Source organism: Poromitra crassiceps, assembly GCF_964638095.1.
Source record: "Poromitra crassiceps genome assembly, chromosome: 29".
NCBI lineage: Eukaryota > Metazoa > Chordata > Actinopteri > Beryciformes > Melamphaidae > Poromitra > Poromitra crassiceps.
This window is the reverse complement of record NC_139641.1, coordinates 14,124,108-14,144,013: the sequence shown is the minus strand read 5'-3', so window position 1 is coordinate 14,144,013 and position 19,906 is coordinate 14,124,108. Positions and strand designations below refer to the sequence as shown.

Below are 19,906 nucleotides of genomic sequence, written 5' to 3'. Positions count from 1 at the left end.
CCTGGTTCCACTTCATATATTCGTGATAATATCGTCCGCACAAACGAGTCTTCTGTTTGTAAATTAAACTTCTTAAAGTATTATAAACGGGAAATAGGCTAGTATGCTACATAGATATCTATGGTATGCTACTGCTAGTGCTCACGTGATCTGACGCACGCTTGGCACGTCGCGTTCCGATGACGTAGGACGATACTGATGACGTAGGACGATACTGCAGCTCACAGCTCACAGAAACAAACAATCATGGCGGACTCCGTACCACTTGTGTATCTCGCAATTAGCAACATTCCTGTCGCCTTTCGTTCAGCGGACCTCAGAAATTACTTCAGCCAGTTGATAGAAAGCGGTGGGTTCCAGTGCTTCCACTACCGACACCGACCAGAGGTTCTCAGAGAGACCGAAGAGGAGGAGGAGGAGGAGGGCTCAAAGCAGGAGTCCGACGAGCCGACACACGGAGGAGCTGGAGGACCTGGTGGCCCGTCGGATGAGAGCACGGTGGACAGCTCGATCTCCTCCTCGGAAACCACAAAACAAGACTATTCCTCCTCGTCGAAGCCACGCGTGAAATCCTGTTGCTGTATAGTTTCTGTCCACGATGCCAAGGAAGCGGACAGATTGATCAAGATGTACTCAGGGAACCAGTGGATTGACTCGAAAGGAAGCTGGCTGGCGAGACGCTGTGTTATCAAGAGAGTCAAAGTTTCATATGACACAGGTTAGTTAGTAGACGTCAACCAAATTGTGTTTGTTTGGCCCGTATGTTTCTGTTGTGCAATTCAAGTGAGGCCATTTACACCTGGCGCTAAACATGCGTTTTCTGTGATCAGATTGCAATCAGATTGTATTTGATCACTTCAGCCTGATTCAATTTACACCTGGCATTAACATGCATTTCCTGCAATCTGATTGCAATCAGATTGCAGAAATGGTTGTCCTCTAAATCCGCATAAAGTTGCTGTATCCAGATTGAGAGGACACATTGCATTTACACTTGTGTTCAATGTGTACACAATGCATCCCTGACCACCTCCGGAGGTGTTTGGTTTGGCCGATCAGATTGCAGTCCTTCTTCAATGCGTTTTGGGGGTGTTTACACCTGGCATTTCAAGTGATAAAACACAATCTGATTGCAATCTGATCACAGAAAACGCATGTTAGCGCCAGGTGTAAATGGCCTCAGTAGTGTGTCCTAATTACCCACCCTATATGAGTTCTTGTCTGAGGATGTTGGGTTGAAGAAAAGTAAATTATTAGATCAGTCTCTCTGCTTAGTGGTTGTCTCAAGGTTTGTTGTTTTTAAGTTGATCAGTGTTTTCCACGTCGATATTATGTTTGTCACTTTACATCTTTTGTCTTTTTTTTATGTTAATATTAACATAAAGCACTTTGTAACTCTTGTTATTATGTTTTCAGATGAGGAGTCCTTCCCCTATAAGACAAAGTGTGAGCAGCGGCACCGCGTGTCCTTAACAGAACGTTTCACAGAGGCTGACCTCCGAGGCTTATGTGAGTTAAACCCACCCTCCCTGATGCACAATGGGAACGTGGGCACACCGGTGAAAGTATTCCTGCAGCTCATCCAGTCGTGCCGTCTGCCTCCGCGTCTCATCCGCAAGTTGGGCCTCACTTTCCCCAAGACCAGCTCCAACCGCCGCTATGGCAATGTGCCTTTCCAGTACTACGACGCCCACACAGTACCAGCCACAGAAGAGAATATCTTCACAGCTGCTGGACATGAAATATCAGGGCCAGGCGGTGTGGTCGCTCCATCCTCAGGACCCAAGCAGCAGCTAGGTGACCACCGAGAAACAACAGACGACACCGATGACCCGGAGGAGGAGGAGGAGGAGGATGTGCAGTCAAATGCAAATGATGTGGGTTTATATCTGTTTGCACGTTACTACTTACTTACTTTACTTACTTTACTTTATTGTTTATTTAGACAGGACAGTGCACATTAATAAGACAGTTATACATGTACAGAATCATCCATACGTGACAACGGTAAAAGTGCCGGGGTTAGCCCAAGCTAATTTTCACCCGCAGTCCTCGGGACATCAACAACTAAAAACTACAAGATAAATACAGAATACGGGAATAAAAAAGCAATATAATAAAAATGCATAAAGGATAAAAAAACATACACAAGGGATAAAAAAAAACATACACAGAATAAAAGCAAATACACACAAACAGATAAGATAATAAAATGATAGAAAAATAAAATGTCCAAGAGAAGGCTATTGATTATACGTGCACTGTTGTGTCGTTTTGAGCCATGCCTTGATTTTGACTTTAAAAGTAGGGTAAGTGGGACATTCCTTCACTGCGGCCGGGAGACTGTTCCATATCTTTCTGCCCACAATGGACAGGACGTTCTTCCCCAAAGCGGTGCGTCTGTGGCCCAGCTCGCAGTCTCCTCTTAGACACGCCCTGGTGCTCATGCCCTCCACGGACCTCCGTTTAAAAAACTCTCCCAGAGGGGAGGGGGGGGGGGGGGGGCGGGCGAGACCATGGAGACACTTAAAAACAAAACAGGCCTGTCTGAAGGTTTTAAAATGGTCAAAATCAAGGAAATCATGCTTCTTTATAATGTTACAGATATGGGTAAAGATTGTTTTTTTATCGAAGATCTTTAGGGCTTTTTTAAATAAAGATTCAATCGGCTTAAGAGCTGTTTTACATGCCAACGACCAGCTCGTTAAGCAGTAGTCAATGTGGGGAAAAAATCATAGTGTATTAGTGATAGGATGTCTAGGGGGCTATGGTATTTTGCTGGAAGAATTGCTATTATCATTTGTTCTTCTCCTCCTCGGGTGCAGGATGATGACCGATGTGAGGAGTGGGAGCGCCATGAAGCTTTGCACGAGGACGTAACGAGCCAGGAGCGGAGCAAGGAGAGGCTCTATGAAGAGGAGATTGAGCTGAAATGGGAAAAGGGTGGTTCAGGCCTGGTGTTCTACACTGATGCCCAGTACTGGCAGGAGGAAGAAGGAGGTATTACAGACACTTCACACAAACTAACATTAACATAACGGTTGTTTTCTATGATCTACACAAAGTGCTATATTCAGTTAAAATGGAAATTAAATTCTACAAACTTATCAAACTTATGTAAAGGATACAGGAATACGCTGAGTTTATTTAATTGTTCTTGGATCGAGACATAACTCAATTGTTCCCAACTTCAGTCCTCTGGACAAAGAGTGACGCTGGTTTTCTGTCCTATTAGGTGGTTATCAGTTAACTGCGTTCACCTGACGTCCCAGATCTAAAATCAAAGAAAACCAGTAAATACTCTGGGTTTAGAAGACCAGGGTTGAATACCACTGCCATACATGAATTATGTTTACTTGATGAAATATTGATTCTGTCTCTTTACTCCCCTTTCTTTAGATTTTGATGAACAAACAGCAGACGACTGGGATGTTGACATGAGCATTTATTATGACAAAGGTAATTAAAATGCACTATTATTCAACTGTCATTCCCTCGATTGACAAATAGAACCAAACAGAAAATGCACAAAATGTTAGGGCGTTTTCACTACCTGCCTCATTTGGTGATCCGACCAAGCGCATTTTTGATTCAACAGCTGCCATAGCCAGCTGCATTGTGGGTAATCGGGCTGAGGACGAGCATTTTATGGTTAAAAAAACAACATCTTCATTCTTAACATGCTGTTTTGTTGGCTGGCGAAACGGTGGATTATTCTTTGAGGATTTTTTTTGCATGATTGCAGCATCTTTATAAGTTATTATTTTATTCTTGACAGCGGTCATATTCTCCATGATAGTAGCCTACTTTAGGCAGAAGTTGCAAAGGTTTTAGTTTTATTTTTACCAAATGACCGCTCGTTAATGACACTTATCACGGCCAAATTCCACTGAGTCCGTGTTCGGTCCGTCTGCGCTGCGGTACGGCTTCGGAGCCGATACGTTTCCGCTCTAATCAATGTGTCAACTCCCACCTACTCCGCTGCGTTGCATGTCTCCGACGATCCGGAGCTCTCCGAAGCAGATACGCAAGGCTTCTATTTTTCACAGATGCCGCAGCAAGTTGGGCAGAGCCAGGCCTGGAGTCAACAGGGCAGAGGTGTTTACAGCATTCAATATCAAGCCAGAGGACAAACATGTATGAGGAAAAGTTAATCATTGAAGTGGAAAACCACAAAATAATATGACACGACACATCCTTTTTACAAGGACAACACCAAGCAAGTCCACCCCTCCTCTGCTTCTCCAGTTGGGAACAATGATCTTCTGCCTGTTTGTTGTTGTATTTATCCCACAATACAAATTGTCTCGCGCGAATGTGCGCGATTTCACCGCGAGATCTTGTCGGTCTCGTCACTCCAGCTGTCTGGCAGAGCGGAGCCGTGACGTTGGCGGAGCACGGAGCACAGCCGCAACGCAACGCAAATGCACTCAGTGGAATCCCGGTAGCCCGACTCTTGCGTCTCACGTTGCGATCATTGATTGACAGGTGATAGAAGCATGCTTGACACGGGGAAATGTCGTGCGGGACCTTGAGAATACGGAGCGAGTTGAATGACAGACATCGGTTCAGATTTGGGGATTCAGACAGAGGGCTGTTCACATGCACATTCTGGTTCACTGCTGTGGTTGGCACGCGACGTCTCCCTTCCTCTGTCTGTCTGTCTCTCTCTCACACACAGACACACTCTGTCACCATCACCCAATGGCAAATACGCACACCGGTCTCGACCATAGACTGTATATAAAAGGGAGTAGGCTAAAGCACGCGCGCACAGTCACATTCTTATCATTTCAGCTGTCAAAACAAAATCTCTGGGAATTGGGAATTTTTCATTTTCTCCCGGCCAATCCAGGACGGTTGGCAGCTCTATGTGGTCCGCTTGCTTTTGACCTGGTGTGAAACTGAACCAAAACCAGCTGAAAAACTCAACAATGTTGCATTTGGTGCAAATCAAGAACTAGGCTGGTCTGAGAATGCTCCTTAATTGTTCATGTGGAGCCAGATTGCCTTGAACTCAGATCTTCCTCCCACAGATGGAGGAGACATGGATTCCCGCGACTACGTCCGCATGCGCTATGAAAAGAGGCTGAGGGACGGCCTTGAAGATCGGTCAGGACACAGCCAGACGATCGGCAGCTTTGAGAAGTTCACTAAGGTAAGGGAGGTCTCCACTAGCGCTGCACGATTTGGGGGAAAGGTGCGATTAGCGATTATGGTGGACAATATTGCGATTTGCGATTGCGATATAATAAACAAATGGTATCTAGGGATGTGCCGGCATGAGTTTTTGATGGTATGATATTGATAACCTTGGACAAAAATACCACGGTTTCACGTATCACAGACTAAAATACATGAAATATATTACAATTTAAAATATATTAAAACTAAATAAATAAAACAATTTGAAATAAAATTATCTTAAAGAAAACAAACTTTTTGAGACAAACATGTAAAAAAGAAACACCAGGAAAATAGAAACTGCACTGTGTTACAGGCAGCACATAGAAGATGGCTCAGACTGGCAAAGTTAGTTACATGTCTGTCCAGTAATATAGATACACCCCGTTTATTTATTTTGTAGTGACAGATTGCCTTAAAGGCCACACTCACGTGACGCTTCTTGAGAGAGAGGTGAGGTAACGTGCATCTGCAGACTTTATCGAGGGACCATGAAGGCGTCATGTGACAGGCTAGCTAGGAGCCTGGGAGGTGCTGCTGCTGGCAGCTGCAACAGTGTTTTCTCTGCTATCAACCTTGTTAATCTCGTTATATTCTTCATCACAGCGGGTCATTACCCACTGTGCACTTAATCGTGCACTAGTTCTGCATAAGCACCTGCAGCTCTCTCCTTATTTTACTGACTTTCTCACTAATCACACGGCTGTTTACATGCTTTTCTGAACGGCGAGCTAGTTATTAGCATAGCTCGCTGTCATGGATGTTTTCTCTCTCCCTCTCGGTAAAATGTTACGTTTGTGACCCTTGCTGCGCATAACATTACTTATTTGCGGGAGTGCATGGGAGAAGTCTCCCGCTAGTGTTGATGCCCAGTGTGATGGCAGAGAAACGTGTGTTTGCTGCGTCACGTGTAACGTTAGTTTAGAGGAGGCACACACACACACACACACACACACATACACACACACACACATACACACACACAAAGACGTGAGAAAAAATAATAATAATCGCACACTTTTGCGGTTATGTAATCGCACGTGCTGACATCGTGATTGCGATTAGATTAATCGTGCAGCACTAGTCTCCACAACAGTTGATTTGACTCCAATCTGTGTATCTATAATCTATAATCTATAATACTAGACATGTTTTCAACATCTCTTTTCTTGGGTTAGGGCTTTGGCCGTCGTGTGATGGAGAAGCAGGGCTGGAAGGACGGTGAAGGGCTGGGGAACAGTCAGGCTGGGATCCCAGACGCCCTTGACAATGACGGACAACATCCCAAGTGCAAAAGGGGCTTTGGGTGAGTAAAAACCAAGTAAATACAGACTTGAAAAAAACAAAACTCATTTTAAACGTACTTTTAAAAATAGACTAAAGACTTTTATGTTTACCGTTGCTTTTAACTGCTGACAGCTGTTTCTCAATCACTATTATACAATTGGTTTTAAAACATAGACGACTGTAATTACTGCTAAAAGCTGCAGGTCGGGGGGATGGTTTCCCGTAATACGGATATACTCACAAGAGGGTGAGGTGATGCGTCAGGAGGGACGCACGCGTAAGGGGAGCTTACTAGAGCCGTACTCGTTTTAAGCAAGGTTTAGATAAAAAAAAACGGCCTGTTTGTCGACGGGCAACAGATGACGCAAGGTACAAGCGGGGGTATGCTTGGCATCCAAACTGCAGTATAGAGGAAAAGAGGACCCCGTACCCAGACCTGAGTTTTATGTGTGTGTCGTCATGTTTATAGTCATGATGTCGGGGGACTCAATATAGATACATTGATTTATTCTATTATGCAAACCCAATGAGTCCTCTATAAGTTTTTAGCTCTTTTTGCAACTGCTGCGCCTGTTGCTTAATGCACTTTTTATACTCTTTTTTTTTTAAAGTTTTGTGGTGATGCTTTTAAATTTCCATTTTATTCTCTTCTTTTATTTTCCTGTCATCCATTTTATGTGAAGCACTTTGAATTGCCTCTGTGTATGAAATGTGCTATACAAATAAACTTTCATGATGCTAATGAGCATTCCTGTGTTTTTGTGCAGGTATCATGGAGAGAAGTTGAACTCCGGCCCTGTAAAGAAGGCCAGACCAGGCTTTCATATAACCACAGTGTTCGATCAACCCAAAGACATAGATCGAGGCGATACCTTACTGAGACGCCAACCAAACACCAGTATGAAGTACAGAGGCTGGCAGCCAGGTGGCACCATTGGACCACGAAGATGACTTTTTGTAAACCTTTTTTAGTGTTTTATTTTAGTTATTTATACACCACTCTGCTCTATTAAAAACATGGTTGTCAAACGTTTCGTTCCAGTTGTCTTGACTTTGGCATTTTATGTTTTTACTGTTCTCCTTCATTTTATGCTCACTCACTTTATAACTCACTTTATTATAACAACTTATTATGCAATTGCAATAGATAGATTTATTGTAATAAGAATGTAATCACTACATAGTCATGTGTTGCTAGATTAAAGAAACATCAAGTACCTTGATAGAGATGTATCTTCACGTTATAACACTTCCATTCAACAAATGACATTCAACAAAAATGGGAAAAGGAGTCAAACATACAAATAACAGAAGAAGACTGGAATGAAATGTGTTTGTTGCAGGCTACTACAACAAATTCAAGAGCCTGGAGGGAGTTTGGTTGGAATTTGGTTTAGTCCGTTTCTTTATTACTCCTAAATTAACAGCACGGCAAACAGGCACACAGAAGAAAATACATTCATACTGGGGGAAGAGGTGGCAGCTGAGACCAAAAAGATAATGGGAGTTGAATTAGAACACTCATTCGTTACACTATGCCTGGGAAAAATGCCAGATGTTGTCCTACATAAAGATAAATATTGAATGAAGATCCTCTTAACAAGTAGTAGGAAAGCTATAACCCGTAAATGGTTACAAGCTGACCCTCCAACAAGGCACCAGTGGCTGGGAATTATAGGGGAAATATATAAGATGGAGTTACTCACCTTTAAAGTAAGGCTTAAGCCTGACAAATGTTTTGAATATTGGGGGAAATGGATCATGTATGCATGCATGCCCTTGACAAATGTGTGATGATGTGTATGAAAATGTACCAAATACCATGTAAAAAACAACAACTGTGATATGATATTGTAACGCCCATGACGAACCGTTAATATTCAATAAAAGAGTATAAAAAGAAGCCATCTGGCTGCCTTGACCGCCCCCCCCCCCCCCCCCCCAATTATAAACCCAAAAGTAACATCCCAACAAACTTACCACACACTAACAGGGTTTGTGTCTTAAGAATCAGATTTTGAATTCTAATTTTTCATTTGTATCCTCTGAGTCCCAAAAATGCTCAACAACACAACTGAATCTCAAAATGCTCGATGCTCTTAATCATAGACTAGGCCTACATATCCTTCCACGGGTCATGACAGGTTATGATTAATGCATAAAATGTGTTGAACAATGAGTGTGTAGTAAAGTGAGTGATGACAGGATCCAGAAGCCAGAAGTAATTGTGGCTGCACTCCTTCAGTTGTTCAATATGTGCAAAACCCTGGTAAAATCCACGTCTTAAGCAATGAGTCTGACACAAATGAATCTCCAGAGACCATAACTCCATTTAGAACGTTTAGTGAAAAAGCACAAAAAACATACAGGCTGAGATCCATCTATCATTTGTGTGCGGTCAAAAACTGTGTTGCTCCGTGGACTTTCTGAATCCAACTGAATCTAAAGACTATTCTAATGACGTGACGTCACTTAAAGGAGCATTTCACCACTTATTAATTGGTTAATTCTACATAAATTATAACAAATCCAAAGTTCCATATTAATCACCAAATATTATTATTATTAGTATAGTATTATTATAGCCATATAGTATTATAGTATTATTAGCCATTAACATTTCAAATAAACAAATTACAAACATCAAAATATATTTTCTCCTAGAATGGCTCTTACAGTAATTTTACTGCCTACTATCAAAACACGTTTTTTTTTTTTTTTTTTTTTCCCCCGGTTTTTTATCCCATTTTATCCCCCGTTAGTGCTCATTTGATTTCTCAATCCTGGTTGCTACTCCATCCTCTGCCGATCTGGGGAGAGCCGAAACTGATTCCATGCTTCCTCCGAGACATGGGCAGTTAGCCAGCCGCTTCTTTTCACCTGACAGAGGAACCTTCACCGGTAGGACATAGCACGTGGGAGGTTCACGCTATTCCAACCAGTTCCCCTCCCTCTGAACAGGCGCCCTTAACAACCAGAGGAGGAACCACACTAGCCTAGGTAAACCCAGCCACCACGTGACCTGCTCTCTCAGTTCCCAGTCACTATCTGAGAACAGGTCTGAGAGCAGGTCACGTGGGGGATGGGTTTACCCAGGCTAGAACCACACTAGCAACCAGGATATTGCATGTATCCTGGTTGCTGCCCGGGAGGCACGGGGAGAACATGCAAACCCCACACAGAAAGGCCCTTTTTGCCGACCCCACCCGGGCGGTGGGCACTCGAGGACATGCGGACGCCGGGCACGCATTCCTTCAGCGTTCACCTCGTCCCCAGGTGGGAATCGAAATCACGACCTTCGAGCTGTGAGGCGATAGTGCTTACCACTGCACCACCGTACCTCCCTGACTTCAACTTTTATTATACTAGGAATCTTGTGCGCCCGATTCCTAGGGTAGAGACTCTGGAGATGATGCGCCACTTGTCCTCATCTCCCTATTTATACTCCCACCATTGTTGTTCCTGTAGTGTAGCCAAATGCAAAAACCTAACCTAACTATGAAGAAGACATCAAAGTCCAGTAGGTGGCGGTAATGCACCATTTAAGGATGCCAACTGACAATCAAATCCGTAGAAGAAGAAGGAGAGAGAGAGAGAGAGAGAGAGAGAGAGAGACCAAATCATGTGCTGTGCGACCAACTGAAAGAGTTGTTTTTCTTTTATTGAAGAAAGACTATAAAAATACATTACAACCTATTAGTGAGGCATATTGTCACAAAGCACTTTGCAGAAATGATTGTATAATAAAAATTGAGTTTTCACAAATGACTGATGATGCCAAAAGAAAAGAATCAGCTGTTAACTGTTTACTTATTGATGCATATTTAAACATAGCCTCCCCTGAAAAGGATAGGGGGGGAGTCAAATGCTCCAGAAAAAGTCAAGAAGCCTGTAGGCCTTTGTTCAATGATACTGGTTATTACATTTGTTGATGATAATTATGGTATTTATTTAAATTATTATCTGTATGAGAATCGAAGCTTATTTTACCATTTTAATGTGTTGAATCAAGGTTGCAAGAGATGTGAGCCAATAAAGCATGAATACAATGAAATGGTTTGGTGTTGGTTGTTCTTGCTGGTTTTGGTTAGGCTATGTTACTGTGGTAGACTCTGCTGTAACAAAGGAGGAGGTGGTAGGGAAAAAAGTAGATTTAATTTATTTTGTCGAAAAATCAGCCTCCTCAGTGCTCCTGAACCCGACTACAGGCTGTATGACGCAAGTACAACACATCCAGGATGGTAGTAACTCTTCACTTTTGGCATGTTGATAGTGTCTGACAGACACTATCCTTTAGTTAGGACCTAAAGGATCCCCCCTCCCCCCCTTTCCTCTGCTCCACCTGTCTGCATTAGTGCACTCCCCAGCAGAGCCTGTATCAGGCTAGATGAGATTCTGGAGCATGGGATGTAGGGCTGTCAAAATAGCCCCAAAATCATATTCGAATATTCCCTCTAAACAAAACATATTCGCTTGAATATATTAAAATACTAAAATAAATAAAAATTGCATGCGTGGCAAATCATTACAACCAGAGAGCTTATATAACTACTTGGTATATTTATTTGAACATAAACTTTTTTTTTTTTCAACATAAACATTGTCCCCCCCCCCCATATTTATTGAGCCAGTAATACAGTAGTAGCCTACACTTTTGTACTGTTTTTAAATACCAGAAATGATTATTATAGACAAATAGACACAGCTTCTCCTTATATTGGTTTTTAGTGCGTTTACTGCATCATGGAAGCTATTGAACTAAAACAGGAATTTTCCACAAAAATATTAATATAAAATACAAGAAGCACTAAAATCGACAAACAAGTTAGAGCTACGTTACGTCAACAGCTACAGAGAATCAATTTGCCATTACCGTTATGTTACATTACATGGAAGGTTATACATGGGAAGATTACTGGAACAATTGCATTACACACAACAAAATGTCACAACTTTTCATAAACTTTCATGGGTTTGAACAATTCCATGAGTTTTACAGGCCTGGAAAACAAGATTTTGAAATCCCATGACTTTTCCAGGTTTTCCATGGCCGTAGGAAACCTGAGTTAAATGTTTCCCTCTTCAAGTCTCCTTTACAACCAAAACCTTTACCACAGACTGAGCAATTAAATTGTTTACTCTCCTGTGTGGACTATCATGTGTCTCTTCAAGGATTCTTTACGACCAAAACCTTTACCACAGACTGAGCAATTAAATTGTTTATCTCCTGTGTGGACTATCATGTGTGTCTTCAAGTTTCCTTTCTGACTAAAACTTTTACCACAGAGTGAACAATGAAATTGTTTATCTTCTGTGTGGACTACCATGTGTGTCTTCAAGGATCCTTTACAACCAAAACCTTTACCACAGACTGAGCAAATACATTGTTTATCTCCTGTGTGGACTACCATGTGTGTCTTCAAGGATCCTTTGTGACTAAAACCTTTACCACAGAGTGAGCAATTAAATTGTTTATCTCCTGTGTGGACTATCATGTGTCTCTTCAAGACCCATTTATGGCCAAAACCTTTACCACAGACTGAGCAATTATATTGTTTATCTCCTGTGTGGACTATCATGTGTCTCTTCAAGTGTGCTTCATTAGCAAATATTTTACCACAAACTAAGCAGCTGAAGTGTTTCTTCTTTGGAACGTCACTGTTTTTCTGTGAGCCTAAACCTGACTGAAGTTCACTAGTTTCCACCCATTCACCATCATTGTCTTCAGTCTCAGAAGAGTCTGAAGTCTTGTCATCACTAGTTGGTTGTGAATTACTAGCTAGATGTAAGTATATAAAGTTCCTGGCTGGTTCTGATACTCCACAGTCCTCTTCATCAGCTTCTGTTTTCATCTGTTCAGTTGAGCAGGTGGCTACAGGCTCTGCCTCTCTGTTCTCTTCAGTTTGGCTTTGATGAAGCTGTGAGGACTGAGGTTTCTCTTCCTCCTCTTCACTCTTCACAGGGACAACAGAGAATGGGAACATGGTGATATCAGCCTCCTCCAGCTGTTGAAGCTGCTCTCCCTCCCTCCTGATCCAGAGTTCCTCCTGTTCCTCTTTAAGGTCTGGGGGCTCTGGTCCCTCCTGAAGCTGCTCTCCCTCCCTCCTGATCCAGAGTTCCTCCTGTTCCTCATTAATGTCTAGGGGCTCTGGTCCCTCCTGAAGCTGCTCTCCCTCACCCCTGATCCAGAGTCCCTCCTGTTCCTCTTTAATGTCTGGGGGCTCTGGTCCCTCCTGAAGCTGCTCTCCCTCCCCCCTGATCCAGAGTTCCTCCTGTTCCTCTTTAAGGTGTGGGGGCTCTGGTCCCTCCTGAAGCTGCTCTCCCTCCCGCCTGATCCACAGTTCCTCCTGTTCCTCTTTAATATTTGGGGGCTCTGGTCCCTCCTGAAGCTGCTCTCCCTCCCTCCTGATCCAGAGTTCCTCCTGTTCCTCTTTAATGTCTGGGGGCTCTGGTCCCTCCTGAAGCTGCTCTCCCTCCCTCCTGATCCAGAGTTCCTCCTGTTCCTCTTTAATGTCTGGGGGCTCTGGTCCCTCCTGAAGCTGCTCCCCCTCCCTCCTGATCCAGAGTTCCTCCTGTTCCTCTTTAATGTCTGGGGGCTCTGGTCCCTCCTGAAGCTGCTCTCCCTCCTGACTGATCCAGAGTTCCTCCTGTACCTCTTTAATGTCTGGTGGCTCTGGTCCCTCCTGAAGCTGCTCCCCCTCCCTCCTGATCCAGAGTTCCTCCTGTTCCTCTTTAATGTCTGGGGGCTCTGGTCCCTCCTGAAGCTGCTCTCCCTCCTGACTGATCCAGAGTTCCTCCTGTTCCTCTTTAATGTCTGGGGGCTCTGGTCCCTCCTGAAGCTGCTCTCCCTCCTGACTGATCCAGAGTTCCTCCTGTTCCTCTTTAATGTCTGGGGGCTCTGGTCCCTCCTGAAGCTGCTCTCCCTCCTGACTCGTCCGGGGTTCCTCTTTAATGTGTGGGGGCTCTGGGTCCTCCTGGTCGGGACTGGGGCTCCACTCCTGCTGCTCAGCAGGAACTAACAGCTGCTGGAGGTCTGGAGGCAAGGCTTCTCTGTGTAACCGCACAGCGTCCAGCAGTTTATCTTCATCAGCCGCAGTTAGGTGCTGCTTCACCACAGCTCTCAGCTTCTGGACTTTAGACATTTTAATTTTCACACAGTGACAGGAACTTTTCCTCCTGAACTTTACTGACAAACTTCCTTCAAAGCTCCAATAGCTTCGCAGCTAACGTTAGCTTCACAGCTAAACCATTCATCTGAGTCCAGTGAGTCTTCTTCCTCTGATCAACGGAGCCCTGGTTCCACTTCATATATTCGTGATAATATCGTCCGCACATACGAGTCTTCTGTTTGTAAATTAAACTTCTTAAAGTATTATAAATGGGAAATAGGCTAGTATGCTACTGCTAGTGCTAACGTTACTCTTGGACATAACATACACACACTTCCTGGTTGCTGCTGGGACGTACCATTACAACATGACTCTAGAGGGGGGTTTAACTGGACCTGGATGAGAGCACGTTGGACAGCTCGATCTCCTCCTCGAAGGAGACCACAAAACAAGACTATTCCTCCTCCACTTTCCCTAGAAAAGTTCATAAAATGAACAGGGGAGTGTATATAAAAAGAACAGTCTGGTTTAATCCTGAATGTAGATTTAAAAGGCAGATGTACCTCAAAGCAAAGAAGAGACACAACAAACTTAAAAATGCTGAAAGCTGGGAAAACCTAAAAACTAGAAGTAAAGAATACAAAAAAGAAATGGCCAGGGCACGGAGAGCGCATAGCAAGCGTTTCAATAAGGAACTCAGGGAAATGAAGGATAAAAACCCCAAGCAATACTGGAAATTACTGGCAGATGGAAATAAGGATAGAGGTGTTCAGTCAGTCCAGCTGTCAGATTTCTATGAGCACTTTAAAAGTCTGGCAGATAGCGAATTCAAAAACAGACCAGCCAGTGCCATCAGTGGTTATTAGTGTCCCTGCCCAAGATACTGGTACTTTAAACTCTGATTTCACAGAAGGAGAAATCGCAGAAGGTATCGCTAGTCTCAAAAGCAGCAAGGCTGCTGGTGTAGACCGGGTGTTAAATGAGTATATTGTAGCGAATCAGTGTTACACATACAGTGGTGAGCAATGGTAGTGTCTCGACTACAGATAGGAACTGATGTGTGGGAGTGTTACTGGGGGGAACACTATGCTTGTGGGAGACTTCCGGGGGAGACTGGGCATGCGCGGGCAGTCTCCGGATACCGCCTAGAGAGAAGCTGCTAGCTTTGAGCGTGACAACCGCCAAGAGTTGTAAATATGACTGACTGAGAATAAAGAACCCTGTACCAGCAAGAAGCCTCTGCCTCTTCAATACCAGGAACGCTACATTGGCGTCAGAAGTTTAAACGGTGAATATTGCCTCCAGAATCGGCGAGATGATGAAAAAGTTCCTGAAGAAAGAGCGGAGAAGAATCAAACGGGAGGCGGGAAAAGAGAGAGCCGGGGCAGACAGCCAGGCGTCCGAAGAGGAGGATGACTGGGTGGATGCAGCCGCTACTACAGAGACTCAAGCGGGGCAGACAGTAGGAAGCCGGGTGCTGGTGAGGATGAAATCCGAGCTAGACGGCGCTGTCACCGTAGCCACGGAAGCTATCCCACGGCCCAGGGAAGCTAGCCCGCGGGTCAGCGAAGCGGGAGAGGGAGCGGAAAACCTGGGGCTGGTGAGAGTGAAGACCGAGCCTGTTGACGTTGCCGCCGTAGCCATGGAGGCTGTGCCACAGCCCTGCGAGGCTAGCCTGCGAGCCAGTGACAAAGACGGGGCATGAATCGAGGCGACAAAGGACGGCGGGCGCCGGGGAAAGAAGGAAGTGACGCCGCCAAAATACAACGGTAAAGGCGAGTGGGAGCCATATTGCACGATGTTTAACGTAGCAGCTGACATGAATGGCTGGTCGAGAGAGGAGAGAGCCAGTCACCTGGTGATGTCCCTCGAAGGCGAAGCTATAACGTGTGTGGCGGCAATGGCAGATACAAAAGACTTAGACGTGGTGATGGCGGCCCTGAGGAGGCGTTTCGGACAGTGCAAAGAAGAAGGCATCGTGGTTGCGGAACTGTGTAACAGGCGTAGACGACCAGGGGAGTCGCTGCGGGCGCTGGCAACAGACATTGAGATCCTCAGCCGGCGCGTATACAGCCGGCTGCCGCCAGAATCACTGGATGAGTTAGCTCGAAATTACTTCATCCAGGCTATCGCGCCGCGAGGCCTAAGAGATCAAGTAATGCTGCAACGACCAAAGACACTAGGAGTAGCGCTGGAGCTGGCGTTTGAAAGAGAGACAGTGGAGGGCTGGGCCATGGACAGCGACGCGGGGAGAGCTGTCCCCGTGGCGAGAATGGCAGCGGAGAGCCCGTTACAAGAAGAGCCAGCGTGGAAGATGGCGTTGGCAGAGCAAGGCAACATGGTGAAAGAACTGTCCGAGTCAGTACGGCAGCTAAAAGAACAACTGCTCCGCAGAGCGACCCTGCAGCCCAACCCCGCTCGGCAGCCCACCCCGCGGAACAACAGCTGGGCCAGAGGGAGCATGATCTGCTGGGGATGTGGGCGCCCCGGACATCGGGAAGCAGAGTGCCGCCGGAGAACGTGAAACCAGGGAAACGGCACAGGGCCCGTCCAGATGGGGCGAGACGGGTCTACGATGTCACAGTCCCCGTAGCCACGTCGTCGCAGGAGGGAGCCCACCGACATCAACGGGGAGGTGGGGCTCCGTCTTCCCCTGAAGTATACAACATCGCTGGAGCTGTCAGCATGCAGAGGGGAGCTACTGTGTCGCCCTGGTGGACACAGGGTGTACGGCAATGCTGGTGAACGTCAACATGATGCCCGAGGGGACGCGTCTGGAGCAGCCAGCAGCACAGCTGCTGAGGACAGTATCCGGTGAGTTGATGCCAATGAGGGGGAGGGGGCACGTAATGATAACAGTGGGGGGACAGACAGTGAACTTTCCCGTGTGGGTGGTAGAAATGGCGGGGCCCTGCATCCTGGGGGAGGACTACTTGACGCTAAACCAATGCACAGTAGACCTAGGGAAGAGCACATTGACATTTGCAGGGGGGCCAGTAGTCCAGATGGGCCACCCTCCCACCGTTCCAGGGGAGCGGCCTAACGTTAACAACATCACTGTATACCGCGTCACCGTAGAGCACGAGCCCCACCCAGCAACCCAAGCCCCTCCCCCAACCCAGACCCCTGTCCTGCACCAAGCCCCGCCCCAAAACCACGCCCCTAGCCCACCTCCGAACACTTGCCCTCAGCCAGCGCAACAGGCAGAGGGAGAGACCGAGAGGTTAGAGATGCTCAGGGGATTGCACCAACGCCAGAGTGAAGGGTTAGAACCCCAGCAGAGCGATGAACTGTGGCGAGTACTAGAGGAATATAAGGACATTTTCGCGATGTCGGACGATGAGCTAGGCTGTACCCACCTGGTGCAACACCAAATAGACACTGAGGGGGCGCAGCCCATCAGGTCGTATCCCCGTCGAGTCCCAGCAGCAAGGAGGGATATAGCGAACAAAGCTGTAGAGAACATGCTGCGGGCAGGGATCATCGAGCCGTCAGAGAGCCCATGGGCGTCGGGGGTAGTGTTGGTGAAGAAGAAAAATAGCGCGAAGATGCGGTTTTGTGTAGACTATAGGGGGCTGAACAAAGTGACAAAAAAGGACGCGTACCCGCTGCCCATCATCGAGGAGCTGTTAGACGTGGTGGGGGAGTCATCCTGGTTCTCATCCCTAGACCTCCGCAGCGGGTACTGGCAGGTGCCCCTCTGCGACGATGCCAAACCTAAGACCGCCTTCCGCACCGAGAGAGGGCTGTGGCAGTTTCGAGTACTCAGTTTCGGCCTGTGCAACGCACCCGCAACGTTCGAGAGGTTAATGGAGAAACTGCTGGGAGACATTCCCCAAACCGAATGCGTTGTATACTTAGATGACATCTTGACACACGGGGGCTCGTTTCAGGCAGCGGTGGGGGCGTTACGAAAGGTCCTACAGAAGATAGCAGAGGCGGGTCTGAAGTTACACCCAGATAAGTGCCACTTCCTGAAGAGGAGGGTGGAGTTCTTAGGGCATGGCATCGGCGCGGGGGGCATTCGCACCCTGGAAGAAAAGACACGGGCACTCGTAGAGTGGCCCACCCCCAGAGACAAAAGAGAACTCGAGAGCTTCGTAGGGTTAGCATCCTACTATAGGAAATTCGTAAAAGGATTTTCTAACATTGCAGAGCCACTGTTCCGGCTAAAAGAAAAGAACACAGACTTCAACTGGACGACAGAATGCCACCTAGCTTTCGAAGCCCTCAAGAAAGCGCTGACCGAGTCTCCGGTGCTTAGAGCACCAGACCCCACACTGCCGTTTCTACTGGACACTGACGCAAGCAATGGGGGTATGGGGGCCGTGCTGTCCCAGGCGGGGCCAGAAGGGGAGCGGGTGGTGGCGTACTTCACATTTGATAAGACAGAACGAAACTACTGCGTCACACGCCGGGAGCTCCTCGCCGTCGTAGAAGCACTAAGACACTTTAGATACTACCTCCTGGGACAGCCTCGGTTCACCATACGGACCGATCACTCGGCGCTGCAGTGGCTGTGGTCCTTCCGAGAGCCGGAGGGGCAGGTGTGCCGCTGGTTAGAGAGAATGGCAGACTACAACTTCACCATAGAGCACAGAGCAGGGGCACACCACGTCAACGCAGACGCCCTGTCACGACGACCCTGCGCAGAAAGGGGGTGTGTGTACTGCGAGAAGAGAGAGGGGAGAGAGAGAGAGCTCCAGGAAGAAACAAGGATATGCCCTAACCATACGGGGGATGGACCAGTGTGCAAGGCGCTGCGGATGGCAGAAGCAGCAGATTGGAGGGCCCATCAAGAAAACGACAGGGAGCTGTCGCCAGTACTGCAATGGGTAGAAGAGGGCCAGAAGCCGCCATGGGAAGAGGTGGCAGGGGCCACCGACACAACCAAAGGGCTGTGGTCAGGGTTCGACACCCTGAGATTGAGCAGCGGGGTGCTGATGAAGTCCTGGAAGGAGCCAGCGACGGGAGAGAGCAAGTGGCGGAAAGTAGTGCCGACGACGCTGAGAGAGGAGGTGTGCAGGAGCTGCCATGCAACTGTAGGGGCCGGGCACTTTGGGGTAAGCAAAACCCTCCGTCGCATTAGGCAGGGTTTTTATTGGGGGAGGATGAGGAGAGACGTGCAGGATTTTTGTCGACGCTGCGACCTCTGCGCAGCGTACAAGCGTCGGTTAGACCAGTCTCGCGCCCCGCTCCAACAGCTAGCAGCAGGAGCTCCCATGGAGAGGGTGGCAGTGGACGTGATGGGACCGTTCCCGCGCACAGACAGCGGAAATCGATACGTCCTGGCCGCCATGGACTATTTCACAAAATGGCCAGAGGCATACGCACTGCCCGACCAGGAGGCGGGAACGGTGGTCGACGCACTGGTGACAGGCATGTTCAGTAGGTTCGGAGCACCAGAGACCCTACACAGTGACCAAGGGAGAAACCTTGAGTCACGAGTGTTCGCCACCATGTGCGAGAAACTGAACATCAAAAAAACACGGACCACGGCATTGCACCCCCAGAGCGATGGCCTGGTGGAGAGATTCAATCGGACGCTGAAAAAGCAGTTGGCCATCCTCACCGAGGAGCACCAGAAAGACTGGGACACGCACCTGCCTCTCATCCTCATGGCCTACAGATCTGCCACCCAAGAGTCCACCTCCTGCACACCCGCCCTGCTCATGCTGGGCCGAGAACTGCTGATGCCAGCAGAAATGGCGTTCGGCAAACCACCAGATGCACTGGATGCGCCCCCGGGGCGAGAGTACGCCAGGAGGCTGCAAGATCGATTAGAGTCCGCTCACAACTTCGCTCGGGAGCAGCTGGAGAAAGCGAGCATGAGACAGAAAAGGAACTATGACGTGAGGGCAAAGGGAAACCATTTCCAGGGGGGGGAGTTGGTCTGGGTGTACACACCCCGGAGAAAGAAAGGGCGTAGCCCTAAACTGGACTGTCACTGGACAGGCCCATGCAGGGTCATGGAGAGAATGGGGGAGGTGGTATACCGAGTGCAGATGCCACTTGGTGGCAAGAAGGTACTCCACCGAGACAGGTTGGCCCCGTACCGGGGGGGTGCACCCTTCCCCCAGATCTCGGCCGCCCAGCGGTTTCACCTAGACATGCTGGGAGAAGGAATCTGTTTCCACAGAGAGGGGCGTCCGGCCATGACCGGACGGCCACCACCCAGGGACTTGAAGTCTCAGAGACACTGCAGGTGGGATCAGCCCCACAGGCAGATTCACAGAGACTAACACGGCCACGGAGAGAGCCACGGGCTCCAGGACACTTGGAGAACTTTGAACTGTATTAAAAAAAAAAAAAAAAAGGAGGAGATG

General features: G+C 47.3%; 1 protein-coding gene across 1 annotated transcript; it reads left to right on the top strand.

Annotated features, from left to right (window-relative positions):
• Positions 1-246: 246 nt before the first annotated feature.
• On the top strand, positions 247-7,422 carry LOC310800139 (G patch domain-containing protein 3-like; the record flags this gene model as incomplete). Its single annotated transcript, XM_083662720.1, has 7 exons — positions 247-718; positions 1,417-1,877; positions 2,826-3,000; positions 3,400-3,459; positions 5,037-5,158; positions 6,363-6,490; positions 7,239-7,422. 7 exons carry the CDS (start codon positions 247-249, stop codon positions 7,420-7,422), a joined length of 1,602 nt encoding a protein of 533 aa, XP_083518846.1.
• Positions 7,423-19,906: the final 12,484 nt, after the last annotated feature.